This window comes from Lytechinus pictus, chromosome 5, assembly GCF_037042905.1.
Source record: "Lytechinus pictus isolate F3 Inbred chromosome 5, Lp3.0, whole genome shotgun sequence".
Lineage (NCBI taxonomy): Eukaryota > Metazoa > Echinodermata > Echinoidea > Temnopleuroida > Toxopneustidae > Lytechinus > Lytechinus pictus.
The window spans coordinates 41850790-41874607 of record NC_087249.1 but is presented as its reverse complement, the minus strand read 5'-3'; the positions used below and the strand labels follow the sequence as shown (position 1 = coordinate 41874607).

The window sequence follows — 23818 nt, the reverse complement described above, 5'->3', positions numbered from 1 at the left end:
GTATTACATATGAAATCTACATCTGAGAAATCTGCTTGGGTGACTAAAGGTGGTGCAAATTTGAGAAAAAAGTTTCTTTCTACCAGAATTATGCAAACTTTTGAGCTCAACTGTAGATAATACCTCGGTCACATTTACACTACGGCGGCTGTACGGCGAGTCGAAAACAGCCGTTTTAACATTTTTTGTACCAGCTACATAGGTGGTTTGAATAAAAATGAATAAAACGGCTGTTTTCGACTCGCCGTACAGCCGTTGTAGAGCAAATGTGACCGAGGTATAGATAATATAAATGCATGTCAAAGTGAAAACAACAATTCAGTTTAATTCCCCCCAAAACGCATGATTAAGTATCAATTTCTAAAAAAAAAACCTTTAAAACACAAACATGTCAAAATATCTATTCTCTCATACAATCTAGTAATTATGCTGATTTTTATAGATTGTCTATGATGATTGTTCTTAATGTACAACTCTTCCTACATGAGGGCTTGGAGACAAACAGTCCCTGAGCTGTGTCAATTTAAAATGGCAACAAAAAAAGTACTTAAAACGAAAAAGGCGTATTGTTCCTCCTCCCTCAAAGGCACCTTCAGTCATTTTCCAGAGGGCCCTGTCCCCCCCCCCCACCATCCCATGAAAAGATTCAAGGGGGACAACTCTCATAAAACACATTTACAAAACATATTCACATGCTTTGTCTATAATATTGCTTCAAATAAAATTTTCAATATACATGTAAAACATATTAACATATTTCCATTAAATGCTTTTTTGATAAAAAACTATACTGCTTTTGTCACAAGACTCAAGGCCACAAGCCCTTGGAATGATTTTTCGCATGGAAAGTTTGTTCAATAGCTCAAACATAAACCCTAACCTTGAACACATATAGCCCTCACCATATTCAATTCATATATATATATATATTTTTTTCATTTTTTTTATTCATCTATTTATTTTTATTTATTTTTTCAAATACAATGATGTACATACGTAAGTTTTTAAAAATTATTTTCTTTTTCAAGAAGTCATAATCATATATATCAAGTTTAAGGGAGGATGCAATTCGATTTGCCCTGGTGGTGATTGCTTCCATGAAAATTTTCCCTTTTCATCAACCTCTATTCTGATCTAAATATCAATAACAACCATAACCCTATGGCCCGTATTCTGAAGTCAAGTTTAACTTAGACCATGGTCTAACTCTGTGCTAAAATTATGGGAAGCCAAACGTTTCAAAATTTTGTTAACAGTGAATGCTTCTCGTGTTAACTGTGCTCTTCACTAATTATTTAATGGTGAAGACAATTGTCATACTTATTCTTCCCAGGCACTTAATAATGTTTTGGGAGTCAAATGAGCTGATACATTGAACCTCTACTGTTAGAGATTTATGTAACAACTGGTTTTCCATAGTTAAACCACAACTCAAAACCAGAGTTTAAATTAAACCCAACTTCAGAATACGGGCCTACGTCTTTTAGTGCAATTAAGATAACAGTTTATGTCATAGGAGCAAAGTTGTGTCACAACAGTCTATATAACAATTAATTCCTCTGTAATTCATTTTGAGCAATAAAACTGATCAGAATACGAATGGCCTTCCACCACAAACTATTAATATCATATCAATCGAAATCAATAAATTAAAAAGGGTTATGGTATCATTATTCTTATTTAGTTTAAACTACAATATTTCTCCCAACCACCTTTATAATGCAATTAATTTTTTTTTTTTTTTTTCCGTTTTCATAATTTTTCTTCATCATGCTTTTTGCCAGTTTTCTATCAAAATCACACCCTCATACCTACAACTCTGATATACATACATGATTAATATATTATACATGTATAATACTGGAGTACTGCACATCAAGTACAAAAATATAAAATGTTTTCTCTTGAATATCAAGAGCGAATATTATGTTCATCAATAAGGAATGAAAAAAAAATTCTATAGGGTTGAATTGATGGCATAACATCCTGGAAGAAAGCAGAGTTGCATATTGACCTTAAAACGCAAGACTGTTAACAGAACTCCAATCTCCTATGCAATTGCTAAATGGCAGAAAATTATTTTTTTAATGTAATCTTATTGTATTTAATGTAGCCTATTAAAAGAAAAGTCCTCCCTAAAACATTAATTAAAATAGGTTCTTAAACGTTGGGAGATAATCAAGAACAGAAAAGTAGCAAATATAAGGCAGTGAAAGTCCATCAAATTTTAACAACAATAATATTAATAACTTTCAACAAAAGTGAAATAAGTCTTACACAAATGGCAATTGTGGTCATGTGCTATTCCCTATGCCATATGGATCATTTCAGTGAAAAATCGTAATGATGTGTTGGGCAAAATAACATCATATTCACAGACAGGTACTTATTTGATATCTTGGTAGAGAAAAACACATGAAGAATAAATGGTTCACCAGATAATGGTAACAGATTATTTACCAATGAAAAGTAAGAGAATAACGTTTACCAAGGTATCATAACCATGTTTTTTACCAAAGGAAGGTATTAAAGGTTGTTTTACCCAAAGGAAGGTAGAAACTACTTGAACAATGGATTTTATTGAATGTTTGTGAGTCAATATTTTCATGAATTTTGCTAATTTATGAGTTGTTATTTTCACAATTCCTACATGTAGGTCGTTTCCATGTGCAGTGATGGCAGTAAATTAAAAAGGCAATGAAGCACAGTGCAAATTAAGCTGATTTTTTTTTACACGATGTTTGTATATATTAGTATAAATAATATTATATCCTACGTAATGAAATCCTGTATGCTGATTAGTCTAAATAGGATCATGTGACCAAAAATATTCAAATTTACGATGTTGAAAATGAAACGCCCACTGCAGAAAATTTACTATTCCGTGATGTCAATGATGGAATAGTGTACTATTCCATCATTGACGTCACAGATCATTGACACAGATCGACATACATGTAGACTCTACCAGGCAAGTCCCATGAAGGGACGACGCAGGCACAAATCTGTGTTCCGCTGAGTGCGTGGAAAAGTAGATCAGTTGGCGTGACGCTTTATCTATATTTTGGTTCAGATTAAAAAGGATGAACTACATGTACAAGAACTAGATTATCAAGATCTATTGTTCTAACTTATAAAATGTAGAATATTAAACAAATATACCAGGCCTTTATTTCAAAAGTATAGAGGGAATTATTCATCCTCGGTTGTACTGGCAAAATAACTATTTTTCCCTCGGGCTTCCCCCCTGGGAAAAAATAGTAATGCTAGTCCAACCTCGGACAAATAATTCCTGCTATACTTACTCAAAGCCTGGAATATTTGTATACTGTAGTGAAATTTTAGTTTTCAGAAAAAGCTTGTTAAGTCAATATTTTCAAGAATTCTGCTCATTCATGACTTTTTCCCTTAATACTTGGGTCGTTGTACAGTATTGGCAGAATACCAATGGGGCAATGTACAAAAAAGGGAAATTTAGCTGATTTTTGTACACTCAAACTTGGTGAAAATAACACGATAGTGACATTTTTCAGCTTATAAAAACAATGATGTATTTTTTGTGAAAAAACTTGATGACAGAAGGGCTTTTCTATGATGTGTGTATGTCGGACCTATTTGTAGGATCTTCATGAAATGATTTCTGGCCATTTGTTTTCTAGCTCATGTTGACACATCCAATGCTCTTACATTATCATAGTTTGGGCAGTTCATGAAGTGAGTATGGATAAAAATGTGGGTTGGACATACTGAGAAGTTGGAAGCGATTAGAGACGTCTTTGAGGTGACCTGGGGATGTTGTGTTGAGGTTGTGAGGAAAGAGAACCAATTTCAGAACGCACACTCTCATCCGGCATGACATCGTAGTTCCTGCCTGTTGCAGGCTCATTGCACGTGACCTGACTGCTCAGGTCAACCGTCTTACCAGGAGGAGATCGAACATCGTCTTGATGTCTGTCAGGGTCTTCAGGAAGTTCTCCATGTCCCTCAGGAAGGTAAGAATGCAGACTCTGAGGCATAGAAAATGGACCAGTGAGTAGTTCATCTTGACCATCTTGATCATTCAGGGGGATTCCTTCAGCAGTGACAGAGTTCAAGGAAGGTGGTTCTTTATCTGTGAAACATAGTTTAAAAAGGCATTCATATGAAAACTTGCATCCTTTGGCAACTTCTACATTTACCACTCTCCACCCAGGTGTAGTAAATAGATAAATGGTAGGAAGAAATTGAGCGCTTAAGTAGCCTAGCTAAAGCTGGGGTAATAATAACATTAAGTACGGCTTGCTGGGAGAACAGATTTTGGAACTGAAGTGGCTACCCTGGGTAAATATGACATTATTATTATAACTAATAATAGCTAGGACACAGGCCCATTGGCATGTTCAAGCCACTGTGGTTGACATATTTTGGACCATTCCATTTTTCAAATGGATGGACAGGTAGATCGGATGGATAGCTTATGTAATCCATTGCTATCCCTCCATCTTTAGTCTCTACAATAAAACTGAAGGTACAACAATGCTTCTTTTTCTGTATTGTCTTCTGTTTAGTGGCCAATGTTAGGTGATTTTAAACAATGACCCCTGGAAGTTTTACTAAGATGTCTGACTGCACATTTTAAAATGAAGTTTATCTCCCGTATGAAGTCTACTTCAATAAAAACCGAGTTGACTTGTACGTGGACATACCTTGGCTAAGATTGGGATCTACATCAGTGCCAGCTGATGATCCACATCTGGAGGGTAAAAAAAAAATATGTACAATTGAAACGAAAACTTTATACAGGGAATGATTTTACTTCTCACAATTGATTAGCAATTCTAGTTGAAAGAGAAAAGCTTTCAGCTATGTTCTGTGCAGTCCTCTGACTCTTGGTACACAAAATACATTTTATGCAACAGTCGTACAAAAAAAATGTGGAGCTAATGGTGATGCGATACCAGGAAAATTATTTCCTGAGCTAAAAAAGAGATTGTCACAAGAACTGACATTGGTAAGAAGATTAGACTTTTGTCCCATTCTATAATGCTGATAATATCAAAGCAATGACCATCCTCTACGACTCCTCCTCAACCGCTTTCTAAGACTTTACAACTTGTTAAAATTATTTAATAAATATCGGTTTGAGTTTCATCATAAGCAGAGGAGCTCTCATACAGAATACTGGAAATAAAAGCATTGAATAACCTATGAAAATTACAAAATTATTTGTAAAACCAAAAGATTGCCTAAACTAGGTACAATATTCTATTTTGCCCCTGATGAACGAGACATTACCGGTAATACATACTACCACATAACCCATTAATTCTTTCATATATAATCAGATATTTTCAAAATTTCAAATGCATATCATTTTTTTATCAGTGAATTGTAGATACAGGAAAACAAATTAGTAAAATAGATGCGTAACAGTATGTTTCACAGATCTGTCAAGTCTTGTTGTTGTTTTTGTTTTGTTGTTTTAATCACTCTATCCCACACAACAAAACACTTGAATATCATAAAATCATAATGAATATCCTTAAAGTCAAAATCAGTCATAATCTTTTATAGGGAATGAGTCGAGAGGTGGGGAAGTTTGTCAGAGTTTGGAAATAAATACCGGAGAGCCTATATGTATTTCAGGTATTATATTGCACTCTAATATACTAGTATTCCTATAAAATTAAATTTTCTTTCAATCATGAGAAAATTACATGCAAGCTATAGGCAATTTCATCTTAACATGCCCCCCCCCAAAACAGCCCCTGCTTACACAAGCGCCCAAAAAGGTTCCTACAGTATATGTTTCAATTCAAACTACAACGTAATAGAGCACGAATGTGGGTGGTACACGTATGTCTTGATTTTTAAGAAAAAATATCTCTTTGTGCTATCAAAGTAGCCCCACCCATTACCAAGATAAGTATAAACATGTATTAAATTCAAATGAAGTTCATACGGTGTAGGCTGCGATGAATTCTCATGCGAAGAGGGAGGCACAAGAGTGTACCTCGCAGGCTTTGCTGGTTTGCTGGCTGCATCACCAGGGCTGTAACCTATGGTACATCAAAGACAAATACACAATACATTTATACTGAAGTACATTTATACTCTAACATAAATTGTAATACGAAAGCACAGCATCACATTCTTTAAATGTATTACAATGTACTTAATGATGATAATAATAATTATGTATATTCATTTATATTCTCCCTTGTTTACAAAGGACATTTTGCAAATTTCATGTAGGAAAAATTATGAAGCTGATGGATTTCCACAGAGATACAGTTGATTGGATCAACCTAACTCTTTGTAAGACGGGGCACTGGTTCACTTTTTAAAAGTGAAAAATAAACCAGAGAGAGAGAGTATGGAAAGTAAGACACTAAAAAAAGAGCATGTGAATTGAGGAAGATCAACCAAGGTGTTACAAATTCTCAAAATTGAGATTATCACAAAGTGACCAAAGAATGGAATATATATTTTATGACTGGTTCACTGTAATTGTGAAATCTTTCAGGTTGCAGAAGTGAGAGATAGAATAAAAGAGAGATAGAAGGAGAAAGAGAGAGGCAGATAGACAGAGATGGAGAGAGAAAGTGAGAGAAGAAGTAAAAAGAAAAATTGAGAAAGAAGAGTTAGTTAAATAACCCTGGTAGACTCACATGCATTACACAATTCAATTTAGCGGCAGTGTTGACTTTGGGACATCGGAATCGATTCTACAACTGCGCTCAATTTTGTTTTTTGCATGAACAAGCACAAATAATATTTTTTTTTTAAACTTGATTTTTCTCCACTTTAGAAATGATTTCAATTGCCTTTTTATGTCATTTTTTTAAAGTCTTGTCTGTCTGTATAAATGTAAAATATTAACACGTGGGCTGGATTCATTCAGTCAGCCTCACGCCGGCGTCAAGTCATCTCCAAAAATTATGACGCCGCCTTAAAGGAGGCTTGACAACCCCTGTTTACACGTACGGTACAGCGCGGCCCGCAGCAGGGCCACCTGAAAGCGTGATACCGAGGTCATGCAATAGAGCTAGATCGATGACGTATCCCAACTTTTGCCAATGATCACCCGACTCCCGAAAGCCGACCTCAGTCCGCTTTGCGTTTTCACATACGTAAAGGCGGCTTCACGCCGCCTCAAAGGCAGCCCCAAACCACCTCCAAGGTTGACCGAAATCGGGGCAGCTTCAAGGCAATGTCGGTTCACTTCTGTGTTTACACATATGTTTAAGACGGCGTGAGGTCAGCCGGCATCATGCCACCTTCACTCGTATGGGGTCTATGATGTACCTGCCCAATTATTGCCGTGTCCAAGTGTAGAATGTGTGAACTTGCAAAAGATATCGCCCTGAGGATTTCTTGTTTTCACTCTTATCAAAGATACAAACTCTCCTAGTTTACAGCATAGCCTAAATCTGCTGATGCACTGAGGAACCAACAACGCTGACACGTTAGGCAGGGAACTCCACATGATATTGTCATGTGTTGTGTATAATGTATATTATGAGGATAAGCTAAATTGTGAGTCAGGTATGAGAAATATATTGATGGGATGAACAAGAGAAACCAAAGCAAGAGTTTAAGCAGGTCTGCAAATGGGCACAAATCTGAATGACAAAAGATGTCTGTGAATCGATAAACTTACCAGAGGGACCTGGTCTAGAGGGTCCAGGTCCAGGTCTTCGTTGATTTTTCTCATCTTCAACATGGTACAAGTTCTCCTTTTCAGTCATCTCATGTTCTTCAACAGCTGGTGGCACATCTGCATCAACAAAATTGAGGTTACACGGGCCTAATTACAACAAGCAGGCAAAAGATATTCATTCAAGCCAACCCATTCTAATTTTTAAATTTGATATTGCCGATTGACAAAAATGAATGAATATGATTGACAATCTAACACTGATTCTAGGGAGGGTACCTACTGAACTTCCTTTTTCCGAATTGGAAAGATATATCACTACTTTCGAACTATTTTTTTACTGGTGGGAGAATTTTTACTCTCTCAAGTGATGAATTTGATCCTGTCAGGTGTAGTCTTCATAAATGCCGATTTATTTTAAAAATGAGCCAGTTGAGGTACCCTTTTCTGGTCAGATATGGAATGTCAGACATATATCCTGTCCACTGGTAGTAAACATTCAACCCTCGAATTTCCTCCTTATTTTTTATGAATTTTTTTTAAAGTGCCACTTTAACACACAAGTCTATGGGAAATGAATTGGGCATGTGATACCTTAAGAAAATGGGCCCATTCCAGATATAATTGAAATTAAAGATAAATGAAAATTGTAGCAGTAAAACACTGAATTCATGAGAAAGTCTGTAAAAACAAAGTTGATTGCCACTATATCATCTAGATCCACTTGCTCACTGCAACCATCCTGCCTATGGGGGATCTACAGGTAGGACTATGGTATGCCAATGAAGTACACAACACACACTTTAAAAAAATCATTAAAAAAATACTTTTGTGACCAAAAATACTAATATCCATACAGTTGCAATTTATTTTTCATTAGAACTTGGGAATAGTGTTTGTATTCACCAGAGCACTCAAAAATTTGAATTTCGGGCACATTTTTGTGTACGCCCTCTAATGGTGGAAAGTAGTATGGCAAGAAAATTTTCATTTTTCAATCTCCAATTTTAATTTAGAAAAAATAATCAAAAGAATCAAATTTACTTAAGAGCCAAGTTATATGATAAGCTGTAATGGAATCTGACAGTGTCAAACAATGAAGCATTTGTTCCAAAGAAAAAGAGAAATATAAGCCAAACATTGTCAACCTTACTTTGCCAAAAAGGGAGTACAAACAGAGAACAAGGTTAGATCATAACCTTGTTCATTGAATGAGTGCATAGATCTAGATCTGGCACAGCTCTATTAACTGAGATTTGTGAAATCATGAAATCATGAAATCACAGCTGAAAAACTATCACACTGAAGAGCGCCAGCACTTGTGGGACAGTCTATGGGGGGGTACTCGACCAAAAAAGTGGTAGGTATTTGCCGCGGGCGAGACAAAAAACAGAGGCTTTGGAGTGGGCTTTTTGTAAAAAGGAGGGTCCTCGGAACAGTCTACCGAACTACAACTGTTTTTGAAAACGGGGGTTCTTGGAACGGGTTGCCTGTGTGTGAGTGCGTATGCATCCCTATGGAACGGGCATGCGTGCATGCAGCTAGCCCGGCGGCGCGGGAGCTGGGTGCGCTCGCGTAGAGGCGATGGATGGACAGCGCTTTGAGGCCGCTTTTTACCTTTGTAGCGGATCAATGCGGCCGGAACGGCGTAACGAAAAATATGCGAAGCTTTGGAGCGGATTTTTTCTCGATAAGAAACTGCTATGCTTTGGAGCGGCTTTCTTTGTTCTTTTTCTTAATAAGATAAAAATGCTATGCCTTGGAACGGAAATTTGAGTGTAAAAATGGGGGTCCCCTCCGCGGCACATACCCCACCACGAAAAGAAGAATGAGAAAGTTTGGATGAGTGTCAAAGTGCCAATAACTAATAACTAATACTAGAAATTCAAAAGGGGCCTAAGCTTTCGATCCTAGCAGAATCTTCGTCGGAGGCAAAATGACTAATACTGTTAGAAATGATAAGATAATCCAAGGGACACACATCCCCTCTACACTGTATATTATTTTGAGTATTGCCCACTAAACATACATATTAATATACAATGTACCTAAGTCTATGGAAATTATCACCCCCACCCTACATGTATATCAAAATCCTGGATCCTCCACTGAAGACGGTGAAGATAATGGGCAGATTGCATGAGTATGCGTCATCGCATCAGGGATTTTCTCCCTGCCTGTTTATGCCAAGAAGTTTCCTGAGAATGGTGGCGACCTCTTTGAGCGCTGTGGACATGACATGTGCAAAACATTTCCCCCAATTCACATTCTTAAGGGAATAAAGTATATATCTTGAACTCAAAGGGATTTGGAAGTTTGTAGTTTACTACCTTATTCGTACAAAGCATTGAATTGACATGTATTGCAGAATATAACTTTTGGAACACTTGCCTTTTGTCTTGTTGCATTTACATTTTAAGTAAACCAAGAAACCAACAAAAACTAGAGCAAGAATGCCAGCTCCACAGATAAGTCCGATTTCCAAGCGACCCAATGCTAAAAAAGAGAAAACGAAAAGATGAATGTTACTTTTCATTACTTTTAAAAGAAACAACCTTGCATTGAATGATATAATACTACAGTCTAGGTCTACAATTGATAAATTAAAATGGATGTAGGCCTAAAATCATAAGTAAATGGGTAATGGGTCTAACATAAACAATTTTTTTTTCTTTTTTTTTAATCAACAAAATATTCAGATGAATTGCAACATATTGTTTCCACTTTGATAAATAACTTTTAAACCAGTTAAGAACTAATCCTCTAATGTCACAAAATTATCATTGGTCAAACAGAATACGATGGTCCATGCAATCCAAGGCCTTCGACAGATCAAGAAATATCCCAACAGTCATCTTCTTCTGTTCAAATGATGTCACTAACTTGTCAACAAGCTCAACGAAAGCTATAAATTTGTATCATAGCCTTGTCTAAATCCATATTGTCTCGGAGATACAATATCACAGTAAGACCAGGGGCCAGTTTCTTAAAGAGTTGTTGTAACTTTGCCATAATGGCAACTACCATGGTAACAGGGCTTAGCAGCCAATCAAAATCAAGGTTACCATGGTAGTTCAAAGCAAAGCAAAGACTAAACAAGTGGAACGCCTCTGGCAGTCTCGCCTGCATTACACGATTTAATATAGCAGCAGTGCTAACTTTGAAAACTACTATAAAATAATCATTCACAAAAACACCATTCATATAATGACATAATACCACGTTCATTGACCATAGATGACATTTGAACAGTGACTTAAGACTTGTCAACTACACGCATGTCCACATTTCATTCACTCTATCCATAAACTTTCAAAGTTATGATGGCAATTCAACAATTACCCCAACATGGCCTAAGTTTATTGACCTTAACTGACCGTTGACCTTGGTTTTGTGACCTGAAACTCACAGGGGATGTTCAGTGATACTTGATTACTCTTATATCCCAAGTTTTACGAAATAGATCCATAAACTTCAGAGTTAGGATGGTAATTCAACAAATACCCCCAACACAGCCAAAGTTCATTGACCTTAAATGACCTTTGACCATGGTCATGTGACCTGAAACTCGTACAGGATGTTCAGTGATACTCGATTACTCTGATGTCCAAGTTTTATGAACTAGATCCATAAACCTCCAGAGTTAGGATGGTAATTTAACAAAGACCTCCAACACGGCCAAAGTTCATTGACCTGAAATGACCATTGACCATGGTCATGTGACCTGAAACTCGCACAGGATATTCAGTGGTACTTGATTAACCTAATGTCCAAGTTTCATGAACTAGATCCATAAATTTTCAAAGTTATGAAGGTAATTCAACAAATACCCCCAACTTGGCCAAAGTTCATTGACCCTAAATGACCTTTGACCTTGGTCATGTGACCTGAAACTCAGAAATGTTGTTCACTAATACTTGATTAACCTTATGTCCAAGTTTCATGAACAAGATCCATAAATTTTCAAAGTTATGATAGTAATTCAACAAATACCCCCAACTTGACCAAAGTTCATTGACCCTAAATGACCTTTGACCTTGGTCATGTGACCTGAAACTCGAGCAGGATGTTCACTAATACTTGATTGACCTTATGCCCAAGTTTAATGAACTAGGTCCATATACTTTCTAAGTTATGATGTCATTTCAAAAACTTAACCTTCGGTTAAGATTTTGAAAATAATTCTCCCAACATGGTCTAAGTTCATTGACCCTAAATGACCTTTGACCTTAGTCATGTGACCTGAAACTCAAGCAGGAAGTTCAGTAATACTTGATTAACCTTATGTCCACGTTTCATGAACTAGGTCCATATACTTTCTAAGTTATGATGTCATTTCAAAAACTTAACCTTAGGTTAAGATTTGATGTTGACGCTGCCGCCGCCGCCGTCGGAAAAGCGGCGCCTATAGTCTCGCTCTGCTATGCAGGCGAGACAAAAAGCATCTTCTCTCTGCGCCATCAACATCTGCGCCCTTCCTACCCGGTTAGCTCTCATTGTGGGGAGTTGGGCAGTACACCCAAAGAAGAAGAGGTTGCCATAATGGCAAAGTTACAACAGTTGCAACTCTTAAAGAAACAGAGCCAAGGGCTATGTACAGTCGACTTGTCATTCGTATGTGCAAACTATACTGTAGATCTTGGGAGAATTTCATGTAACAATCGTCAGTGATTCCTCACTGACTATTGTTATAAGCTACTGAAATCCTTGCATCTGATTGCCTGAGAGAAAGTAAGCCAGTGAAAATCTCTGACAAGACTCTTCATGTAATGCTCTCCAGATGTGGGAAACTCAAAATGATTTAGAGGCTTTCTTTGGGCCAGACCCTTGTCGACATGCCTTGGGATATGGGTACATTCATCCAGCCAGTCTGATGCAAGCTCTATTAAAGGCTACGGAAAGCTTTGCCAAACTGATGCTCCGACAAGCTTGGCGTATGCTGTAATACCGAATCGAGAACAAATAGTTAACAGAACTGCCTAGCGCGTGTGCACAACCAAACTGTCATGTACACGTATATCTGTTCTAGCGTATACACTCCTCAATTTCAAATGCACAATTCAACTGAATAACTTCTAAAAGTGTAAGGTTATAGTTCAACAGGGTATGTTTAATTATACATGTACTTGAACAAACTTTTCTCTGCATTCTCTGCACATGTATGTATTATCTGTAAAAAGATTTCTGAACTATTGACAGTTAAAAGTTGAAATGTTTACCATTTTCATTTTGTGGATTATGTGACGGCTTTGGAGGAGGTCCTTCTCCTCCGCTAGGTACAGGAGAAGGATTCAGGTCTGGTTCAGGATGAGACTGTGGTTCTGAACCAGGCGGATTTGGTCCTGGACTAGGCTTGGGTTTGACATAACATTCTTGGTTGGATGGGTCGCTCACGTCTCTTTCTGTACATTCTACACAGATGTTTACTTCATTGTAATACCACCTGCGGAAAAATTGAATACGTACATGAAAGAATTGTTAACAAATCACATCAAATTTGGAACTCTGTATTTGAATCTACATGTAGATAACTAAAATTCTAGATGTACATGTAAAAAAAGGGGTCCAAATGGAAACACATGTAGCTTTCTGTGGCAAAGAATTTTCATAAACCATGTTTTAGAAGCTGGTTGTACAGTTTCATACAGACAATTTATTTTTCTTATCCAGGCAAAAAATGTTCTCCAACCGAAGACCAAATTGCACATCAATCATGGATTATGCTAAGGGAAAGGGTTGCTTTGATCCAATGTTGTTCAGGGTGAATAAATTCAACTCTGCGTATATACTTTTTCACTGGACAAATAAATTAAATCAAATGCGTTTACAGACCTCAATTCAATTCAAATTTGTAGCATCAAATCACGTATCATAGATTTTTTCAAATCTGATTAAAAAAAAAAAATTCAATTCAAACATGCAAAACTGTAACCTACAAGATTACTCAAGGGCCACATCATAAAGTGACACAATTTAATATCTTAAATTAATTGCAATCTTCTCACACGTTTTGCCATAGGATTGCTTGTCTACTTTATAGCATAATTGATTAAATATATTGTGTCAAAAGCCATGATCCAGCGCCCCATCTTACAGAGAGTTACGATTGATCCAATCAATTAAATCAATCGTAACTCTATGGAAATCCATCAGTGTCATAATTTCTTCTACAGGATATGTGCAAAATGTCCTTTGAAAACAAAGGAGAACACACCAAACTGTCAAGAAATCAATGAATTTATGGATACACATTCATATCTAGAAATTTTTTTGAGCAAACATGCATTTTATATGTTGACTTTGCTGGCTTTCCATAGTTGCGATTGATCGGATCAATTGCCATTCTTTGTAAGACAGGCCCCTTGATCTCGTTAAATTGTACAACGACATCACCAATGATTACAATTGTTATAACTCACATTTACCCAGGGTTGCTACTTCAACTACTAGCTGATTTTCAAGTGGGCCCTGCCTAACATACAATGTGATATGCCATTATTACCCTTCTTCTTTCTCAAAAGTCAAGCACTTGACAAGGAGGTAGAAGAAGGTCCAATTGTTAAAGTCTTTGGTATGACCCGCCCAAGGATCAAACCCACAACCTCCCGTTCATGAGGCGGCTGCTCTACCACTGAAGCATCCAATCAATCACTAGTTTATCAACAAGATACTGTGTTACTGCATAAACCACACAACTTCACAAGAGCAATTAAATGGATTTCAATACAATACCAACATAGGGGCTGCTATGACAGAGAAACTGGATCTTTACAAGCATAAAGTGTGTGTTTGTAAACCGGATGATTTAAACTGTCAACTACCGAGTTCTGTAATACACATATGCTTTGCACAGGGTCTACACGATTCCAGAATACAATGGGTTAATCAGTTGATTAACAATTCTTCACCACTCAGAACCAGTTTAGACATCCAATTCTCGATTCCAATAGTACATGTACAAGTAGGTACAAGTAATGTACAGAGACCCCCCCTGTTTATAGTGAGCAACATGCTGTTTTCTTTTCCATTTTTTAAACCGTTTTCCTTCCCTTTTTATAGTCCTATTGTAGCCATTTTGTAGCCCTTTTGAAAAGCGACGAGAAAAAGGTGAATATTGTCCATTTTGCAGTGCTTCGCTCACTGTGGTTCTACATGTACATGTAGTAGGCAACCTGTCAACACCAAACTGGGACTTACATGTATATGAGTGATTGTATCAATGACCGGCCTTATGTTACCGAACATGGGCATCATACGCGTCAGAAAATTTCATATGCTCAAATCTTTGCAACATCCTTCCAAATGGAACTTGAATAAAAAGATGATGAAAATTGTCAAAAACACATTTTCAAAGTCTTTATATTCTCAAAATAATAAAATATTGTAAAAATAGCTCATCACTAATTTGTTTTCTCAACTTTTCCCATAGAAAACACATGTTAAGTAATAGGATACCAATTTTAGGTGGCCAAAATATTTCACGTGCGAAGAGGGGTCCGATTGGAAGCTGATATCGCAAAAAAGAAAAACGATTTTGGCAAAATTTTGACATTTTTATATTTTGTAGGTATTTGTGTATTTATGGTAAAAGTTTGTTGAATTTCATGAGAATATTGTGTTAGATACTATTGAATTCATGAAAAGTGTTTGGTAATACGATCCACAACCATACTTTACACTGCTATTTATACAACTCCCAAGAATGTTCTGTAATCTGATTGGTCCAAATCAGAGCACATGATATCTTACACTCAGAACGCAGGATAGAGCGAGTTCTGGAATTATCTAGAATTTAGATCAAATATAGCATTTGGGGCAACTCAGTAACATGGGTGAGGGGGGGTGTATATAACAAACAATACACGCATTCTTGTGCATAGAGGACCTAAATAATGAACTTTGTGCTTGACTCGCCAAATGGATATATTGCACTCGGTCCTGCAGACCTTGGTGCGGTATATCCATTGGCTCTTTTCGCACATCTTTCATTATTTGGCCCTGCATGCATGTGCTTTCGTGCATTATTTGTATACTATTGCAGGAAAGAAGCCAACAGCCTTACCCTTTCTGGCACTTTCCACAGACAGTGTCGCGTCGCCGATTGCAGGGTTCTTCGATGGTGGCATGTGGATCACAGCTAGAGCATGGTTGACATGTCCGGACCTTGATACCTTCCTTCGATTGATAGAATCCATCTTCGCAAGGTATGCAGTGCAATTCCTGGCCTTGGCCGTTTCCGCAGAACTGGCCGGAAAGAGAAAGGAATGTTTCATCAAGGAAGGCAAGGAGCAGGCAAAACTTAGTTCCAAAGACAAACTATTTTCTTTTCAATCACTGTTCATCAGGGGGCGTTTCATGAAGTATCTTCTTGTCAGTGATTTTCACTGACTAATTTGCTCTAAGCTAATCACATGCAAGGATTTCAGTAGCTTACAACAAAGAGTGACAATCACTGACTCTTTTTTTGTTTCATGAAATGCTCCCCAGTTTACATATTCTAGTCATGACTCAGTCTTAAAGCTTAGGGGTAGATTTAGGATTTACCAGATGATGGGGGATGGTCGGACAAGTATTTTTAAAGCAAGTATAAAAAAAGGTCATGTTCACTGGATATCCCATAATACAAAGCCTAGCAATCATTGTAGAACACTTTTCTACGACTGATTGCATCGACTACAATGTACAATCAGTCATGAAAATCAAGCATACGATTAATCGCTAACCTTTTTGTTTTATGGGACCCTGTGCTGGTAACATTAATACAAGTGGTTGAGTCAAGAAATTTCCAGGAATAAGAATTGACTTGATGATCACCACCATCTTACAAAGAGTTATAATTCATACAGCTCATACATGTAGCAGCTTTGGCCAGCTGCTGACACTGTAATCAGTGTCCCACTCAAGATCAAGATTAATTGTCAAAATATTATCATACATCTACATGTAGATCTGGTACATTAAACTTATCTTTGTAAAATCATGAAATCTTAGCTCAAAATCAATAATTCTGATGATCACTTACACAGAAAAGCATATGTGGGATAGTGTATTATTATTGCTTAAAAAAATACCCGACATTTGATGGAATTCCGTGCTTATTTTGCTCATTTCTCAGCAATTACGCATTTTTTTCCAGAGCTAGTTGGCACATATTTTTTATTTATACATACAAACACTTTGGTGGTAATTTCATTGGATTCTGTTCTAACTCATTTTGAGAATGTTACCACAACTGGTAACGTCTTTAATGAAGTATGTTCTACTTACCTCTTGTGGATCATGTTGAGTCCCTGGTGAACACCGGGTACACCCTTTGCATTTCCTGTAGTAGGTATTGTAGTATTCGTCAGAGTAACAGTTATTGGGGTTGTTCTGCCCAACATCACGCCGCCGCCGTCGTTGAAATCTTTGGTCCATCATCACCACAACTTTGGGCTTTGGAATAGCCAAAGTCAAGTCCTGAATAAAGAAATGGGTTTCAATAGTATTGAATACAATCGGACTAAAAATAGAGAGATTATAATAAAGTTAAAAGGGGGTGGGGAAAGGGTAAATTGCCGATTAGTCTACTGCCAACTTGTCCACTCACCACATGGTCTACTTTCATTTAGGCTAATGCCATTCCATCCATCAATATTTCGTCTAACAACCATTTTGTCCAATCATCACTTTGTCTTATCACCATTTCATCTATGACCATTTCATCTCATAACCAGTTAGCCTAATATCCATATCATTTTATTCATTTTGCACAATTAACACCAAGTCCAATTAGACCAAATGGTACATGGACTAAATGGCTATTGGACCAACTGGTTATAAGACGAAACAGTTAATGGACGAATTGGCAATTAGACCAAATGGTAGTAGACGAGTTGGCAATTGGACGAATTGGCATTAGACGAGTTATAATAATATAGGGTATTTATATTGCGCACATATCCACCTTGTTAGGTGCTCAAGGCACTCCTATATTACCCGGCTAAGCTAGGCGTTCATAGCGCACACAGCTTTTTAAGGAATTACTTCCTACCAGTACCCATTTACCTCACCTTGGTTGAGTGCAGCACACTGTGGATCAGTTTCTTGCTGAAGGAAATTACGCCATGGCTGGGATTCGAACCCACGACCCTCTGTTTCAAAGTCCGAAGACTAATCCACTGGGCCACAACGCTCCACAAGGTCTTTAGTTAGAATTAGAGTTAGAATAGTCAAATCGGTCCGTCGGTTCTTGTGCTACGGTCCCCCCTTTTCTCCTTGTTTTGACAAAATTGGGCGTGACCTTCAATTTTCAATGGCCATTGCGTCGTTACGTGTTGACCAATTTTCACGAAACTGGTACCATTCAATAGGAAATTCAGAGAGGAATCCAAAACATACATCAAATAATGTATTGGAGCGATTTATAAGGTCATGACCTTTGACCTTTATTTGACCTTGAGTTTGACCCCCGGACAAATAAATTTTTAACTTGATTTTCGTGTATGTTAATTATTAGTATAATATTGACAAAATATGTTAAAACCAATGATGATATTTTATTTCTTCACCTTTTAAAACTCTTCCAAAGATACCAAGTATCTGATCTGAAATTTCACTCTAGTCCCACATACTGATATTCATGTTAGTAAAGTGTTTACCAGCCCTATGATATATGATTTCTTCCAATCTTAAGTTACAGTATGCAAACAGATGAAAAGAAATTAAGCTCATCAGTTAACAAATGAAACATTAAGCATTTATGCTCATGAATAGGTATCTGTTTAGGCATTTTGATGTTGGGCAATATATAATAACTCATTATTAGAAAACTGCTGGGAACTGCAATATCCTGCTTTCTAGTAAGCTGTACTCCCCCAAAGACCTTATAAATCGCTCCAATACATTATTTGATGCATGTTTTGGATTCCTCTCTGAATTTCCTTTTGAATGGTACCAGTTTCGTGAAAATTGGTCAACACGTAACGACGCAATGGCCATTGAAAGTTGAAGGTCACGCCCATTTTTGTCAAAACAAGGAGAAAAGGGCGGACCGTAGCGCAAAAACGACGGACCGATTTGACTTTTTTTTTTTTGTGCTTGGGCCATGGGGAATTTTATGTGTACCAATTTACAACAAAAACTGAGAGGGTTGGGTGCAACCACTGGGTGAATCCAGATGGAATGACCCTCATAGGGGAGTCCAACCCAATAAAAGCCTGTTTTTAGAGGAAAGAGAAAAATCAGACAAGCTGATGATAGGTGAAGGTTTGAACAATATTGGACAAACAATAAGATATGAAATTTTTAAAAGTTGTAAAAATTGGAAATCACTATACCCATGGAGACTTCAAACTGGCTGCATATGTGATGTCACTAACAGTGATGAAAGGCAATGACTACTCTTCTATGTACACCAATATATAAAATGTCTAAAACATTATTTTTTTCCAACATTTTATTTCAAATTGTATTTTTCTTTCATGAGGACATACAACAATATACTAGTACTTACTGGGTTTTATTCAGATTGCTGGCCCAGGGCTGGATTCCCCATTAATGTATGTTATTTGAAGAAATGCTTTGAAATACTCCATTTTAACTAGTTATCTCCCTTTTCCCCTTTACATTATGAATTGAACATTCATCTATAGTAAATCTGTATTATTTTTTTTATATTTCGTTAAGTCAGGCACAGTCTAAACAGCTTCTAGAAAAATAATTGTTGTTCCACTAAATTAATGATATAATCAGAAAGCTTCATTTTGCTTTTCTTTGCAATGGAAAAGTACATTCTGCTTGTTAACTGAGGAATAAACAAAGGAGATATTCTTTTTTTCATCCTAGGTCAAAATATTTATATTAAAGAATTATGCAAAAATGGGGTTGCCGAATATTCATAATGCAATTGATTTTTAAATCAATCTACATGTAACTTTCATTGATGGGATCCGACATTTTTAAGACTTAATCTTGGAATGATTTGAATAAACAAACATAACCACATCCACGTCTAATGTATGTATGGATGATCCATACATACATTAGACGTATGAAGGGGGCCCCATGTCTGCAACCTTACAAATTTAATTTTAAGATTAAACAGTAATTTCTATTTAGCTCACAAAAATTTTCAGTTGATAATGTTCCAAATGAAAAAATGAGAGAAAAAAGACTTTCTTGGAAAAAACCCTCTGCCAGTCATTTACAGATCATAAAAAAAGAAAATGGTGCCACTTGTCTGTGCACCCATTCAATTTACACACGATTCACAGATTTTTTAATGAATATCTGTCTATGTATTGCAGTGTAAATTTTGTGGTCGTTACGTGACTTCTTTTACTAGAATCGTGCAGATGCGGGTATGCGCAGACAAGGGGCACCTTACCATACCTGTGAATGTTCCTGGTCCTCATCAGCTGCTCCATAGTCAAGGATAATGAAGAAAACAACAAGGAGAAGTACAAGTGTGCGTAGAGTTTGTTCCTGAGATTTTTCCATCCTGAAATTCAACTGCATGAGAGAAATAACAACGTCAATTCATAAATAATGATGATGAAAATAGTCGTTATTTCAATAATGTGTGCAGATGACAAATCTTCAGTATTTCTATGGAAAATAGTTGTATTTGTGTCACTTTGGGAAACATCTGCAAGAATCTTCACCCCTGAAAGAGGCAGATGTAACCTGAAGAAGAACATAGATTCCATTCCAAATACCTCCTCTGCCTCTGGCAGCCGTACACTACAGTGGGTTTTTTTTTAATTATTACCGGTATTCTAATATTCTAGTCGGGTTTCTTACAAACTTTCACTGCTCTGTTTTTTGTTTTGCTCCTTTCAAACAAATCATGTCAGACCAGTCGATTAAACAGTATTTATGTGAATTAAACAAAAAAGGATAAAAATACGGAAATCTCTCCCCAAAGGTAGGGGGACCACGGGCTGGAAAATTTGACAAGCACAAAAAAAAGGGTTATCACCAGAAATGTAGGGTCATTTAGAACAAAATTAATTTGACAAGCAAAAAAAAAAAAGAAGCTATCACCCCAAAAGTAATGTCATCTCATAAAAAATACACGTTTTATTTCGATTTTGAATGACACATTTCTTTCCATCATAAAATACAACAAGTGGAGTGCCTCTGGCAGTCTCACCTGCATCACGAGATTCAATATAGCAGCAGTGCTGACTTTGAAAACTACTATAAAATAATTATTCACAAAAAACACCATTCATATAATGATACAATACTATGTTCATTGACAATAAATGACATTTGGCCTTGATCATGCGACCTAAGACTTGTCAGTGATACTGATTATCCCTATATCCACATTTTATAAACTATATCTATAAACTTTGAAAGTTATGACAGCAATCTGATAATTACCTCCAAAATGGCCAAAGTCCATTAACCTTAAATGACCTTTGACTTTGATAATGTGACCTGAAACTCGCACAGGATGTTCAGTAATACTTGATTACTCTTATGTCCAAGTTTCATAAATCAGATCCATAAACTTTCAAATTTATAATGGTAATTCAACAGATACCCTCAATTTGGCCAAAATTTATTGACCCTAAATGACCTTTGACCTTGGTCATGTGACTCGAAACTCAGGCAGGATGTTCAGTAATACTTGATCAATCTTATGTCCAAGTTTCATGAACTAAGTCCATATATTTTCTCAGTTTTGATGACATTTAAAAAACTTAACCTTAGGTTAAGATTTTGATGTTGATTCTCCAAACATGGTCTAAGTTCATTGACCCTAAATGACCTTTGACCATGGTCATGTGACCTGAAACTCAGCCACAATTTTCAGTAATACTTGATTAACCTTATGGCCAAGTTTCATGAACTAGGTCCATATACTTTTTAAGTTATGCTGTCATTTCAAAAACTTAACCTTCGGTTAAGATTTGGTGTTGACGCCGCCGCCATCGGAAAAGCGGCGTCTATAGTTTCACTCTGGTATGCAGGTAAGACAAAACATTAGTAGGGGCACTAGGGGGGACATATTGTGTCCCCCTACTATTTTGGGTTGGGGGTACGCGTCCCTCCTGGGATTTCCGCCCATGGTGACAAATATTTTAACTCTCACAATCACATCATACATGCACATCACATTGGCGAAGTCTAATTAAACAAAACAGTATTGTCATTTATGTCAATTGAGTTTTTAATTTTAAGACCCTTAAATTTAATTCCTTGGCTTTCATGGCTTTATTTACTTTTGAGTGACGTATAACTCTAAAACTAAAAGCCAGCCAATTGCTGTAGCTTTAATTGCATGATGCTTCCTACTCTCATTTGGGCTTCATTAAAGTGTTTTAATAGCCATCCACAGGACAGGGTCATGCCAATTGCCGGTATATTGCAACCCGATGGTGCAATACTCTCTGTTCGACTTCGACCGGCTCTATTCAATTCTCTCGACGCCGCCCTACATTGATGCATTCCACAACACTAAACAGTCAATATGCAGTCCGACATTTTCGTGATCTAATTTCGGGGTCCAATTTATGCATTATCACGAAAGATAAAATATTCCAAAAAACATAAACTCTGCAACATTTCATTTGGATCTCAAAGCACCAGACACGATCCATTCTATCACACAATTACAGAGAAAATCGAAAGATATTTACCACTCAAATCGCAAATCATTTTCTGTCAGAATGCGATCGCGTCATATGGGATTCCCCTTTTTTTCATTCTGCGTTTTTTTTTTATTAGTGTCCTCTATCGGCAAAAATGTAAAGGAGATTCATGATTTTAAAATGTCCCACAGAAAAAAAAAAATCACGAATCATAATCATAAATCCAGAAGCGGATCTAGAGGGGGGGTTGGGGGGTTGCAACCCCCCCCCCCAAAAAAAAAAAAATCCGGGGACCATTTTTTAAAATCTTATCTTTTTTTTTAAACTTGTAATTTTATTTTATTCTATTTCTATGTATTTATTTTTCAAAAATTTTCCCTACTGTGGGAGGGGGGGACACCCCCCTCCCACACACTCCCCCCTCGCTCGCTCCGCTCGCTTGGACTCGGTCGCTACGCTCCCTCGCATACCACCCCAACCCCCCCCTTTATAAAAAGCTGGATCCGCCCCTGAAATCATCATCACTGCCACCATCACTACCATCATCATCATCATGAAATTAATCATCAACATCATCATCATCATTCATCATCATCATCAACATCATCATCATCATTCATCATCATCACCACCACCATCACTATCATCATCACCACCACCACCATCATCATCATCATCACCACCATCATCATCAGCAGCAGCAGCATCATCATCATCATCATCATCATCATCACCAGGGGCGGAAATCTATCCCAAAAGTACGGGGGGATACAGGGGCGGATCCAGCCTTCGCCAATAGGGGGGGGGGGGGGGGAGCGGCGGAAATTTGTTTCAGCCATATTTTCCCCGATCGCAGCTCGAAGATGATTTGTGTTTGTTTCTTTGAAGGGGTAGTCCTCATTAGTCACTTCTTAGCTTTATTCTTATAAATTCATATATAATATCATAATCCTTATTTATATGATGCGAGTGCGAAGCGCGAGCTAATTTTTTGGAAATTTTATGTATTTTTTCCTAAAATTTTAACATTCTGGGCAATGTTTGTTATCCTGAAAAAAATGTGTATGCAACTTAATAATTACTACAAACGCAAAGCGCGAGCAGAAATGAACTGATGGAAAAGATACATGTTAAAGACTGCGTGCAGTTAGCATTTAACAATCAAATATTATAATGTGAGCGCGAAGCGCGAGCTGATTTTTTTGTGGACATTTTCACCTCAAGAATGGAAATTCTAAGCACTTTTTGTAACTAAAGCAGAATAGGTTAATAAGTAGACAATTGATGCGCGCGCGAAGCGTGAGCGGAAAATTTCGAGATTTAGTCCGATAATATTTACTGAACGAGACACTCTATTCATGTTTTGTAAATCATGAAAAGGATGAGTATTAATAATGCGAGCACAAAGCGCGAGCAGAAAATTTTTATATACGTTTGAACTGGTACCTGTTGAAAAGGTACCTGTTAAGGACTGCTTGCACTTAGCCATGAAGGCGTTACATATTTCAACAATCAAAAAATGCGAGCGCGAAGCGCGAGCTGAAAATTTTTGAAAATTTCTAAAGAAAGAATGGAAAATTTTAATCAATTTTTG

General features: G+C 37.0%; 1 protein-coding gene across 4 annotated transcripts; it reads right to left on the bottom strand.

The window, feature by feature from the left end:
* Positions 1-1003: 1003 nt before the first annotated feature.
* Positions 1004-22353, bottom strand: LOC129261401 (tumor necrosis factor receptor superfamily member EDAR-like). 4 transcript variants are annotated; one of them, XM_064100413.1, is made up of 10 exons: positions 22273-22353; positions 20012-20131; positions 16907-17098; positions 15702-15883; positions 12859-13082; positions 10031-10135; positions 7643-7759; positions 5942-6038; positions 4686-4732; positions 1004-4111 (listed from the first exon to the last, which is right to left on the bottom strand). In XM_064100413.1, exons 2-10 carry the CDS (start codon positions 20117-20119, stop codon positions 3765-3767), a joined length of 1419 nt encoding a protein of 472 aa, XP_063956483.1. In that variant the 5' UTR covers positions 20120-20131; positions 22273-22353; the 3' UTR covers positions 1004-3764. The 4 variants fall into 4 exon arrangements, with proteins under 4 accessions (XP_063956483.1, XP_063956484.1, XP_063956482.1 ...); XM_064100414.1 differs by having other exon boundaries at positions 21856-22296; XM_064100412.1 differs by lacking the exon at positions 22273-22353 and adding an exon at positions 21929-22259.
* Between the last annotated feature and the right edge of the window lie 1465 nt (positions 22354-23818).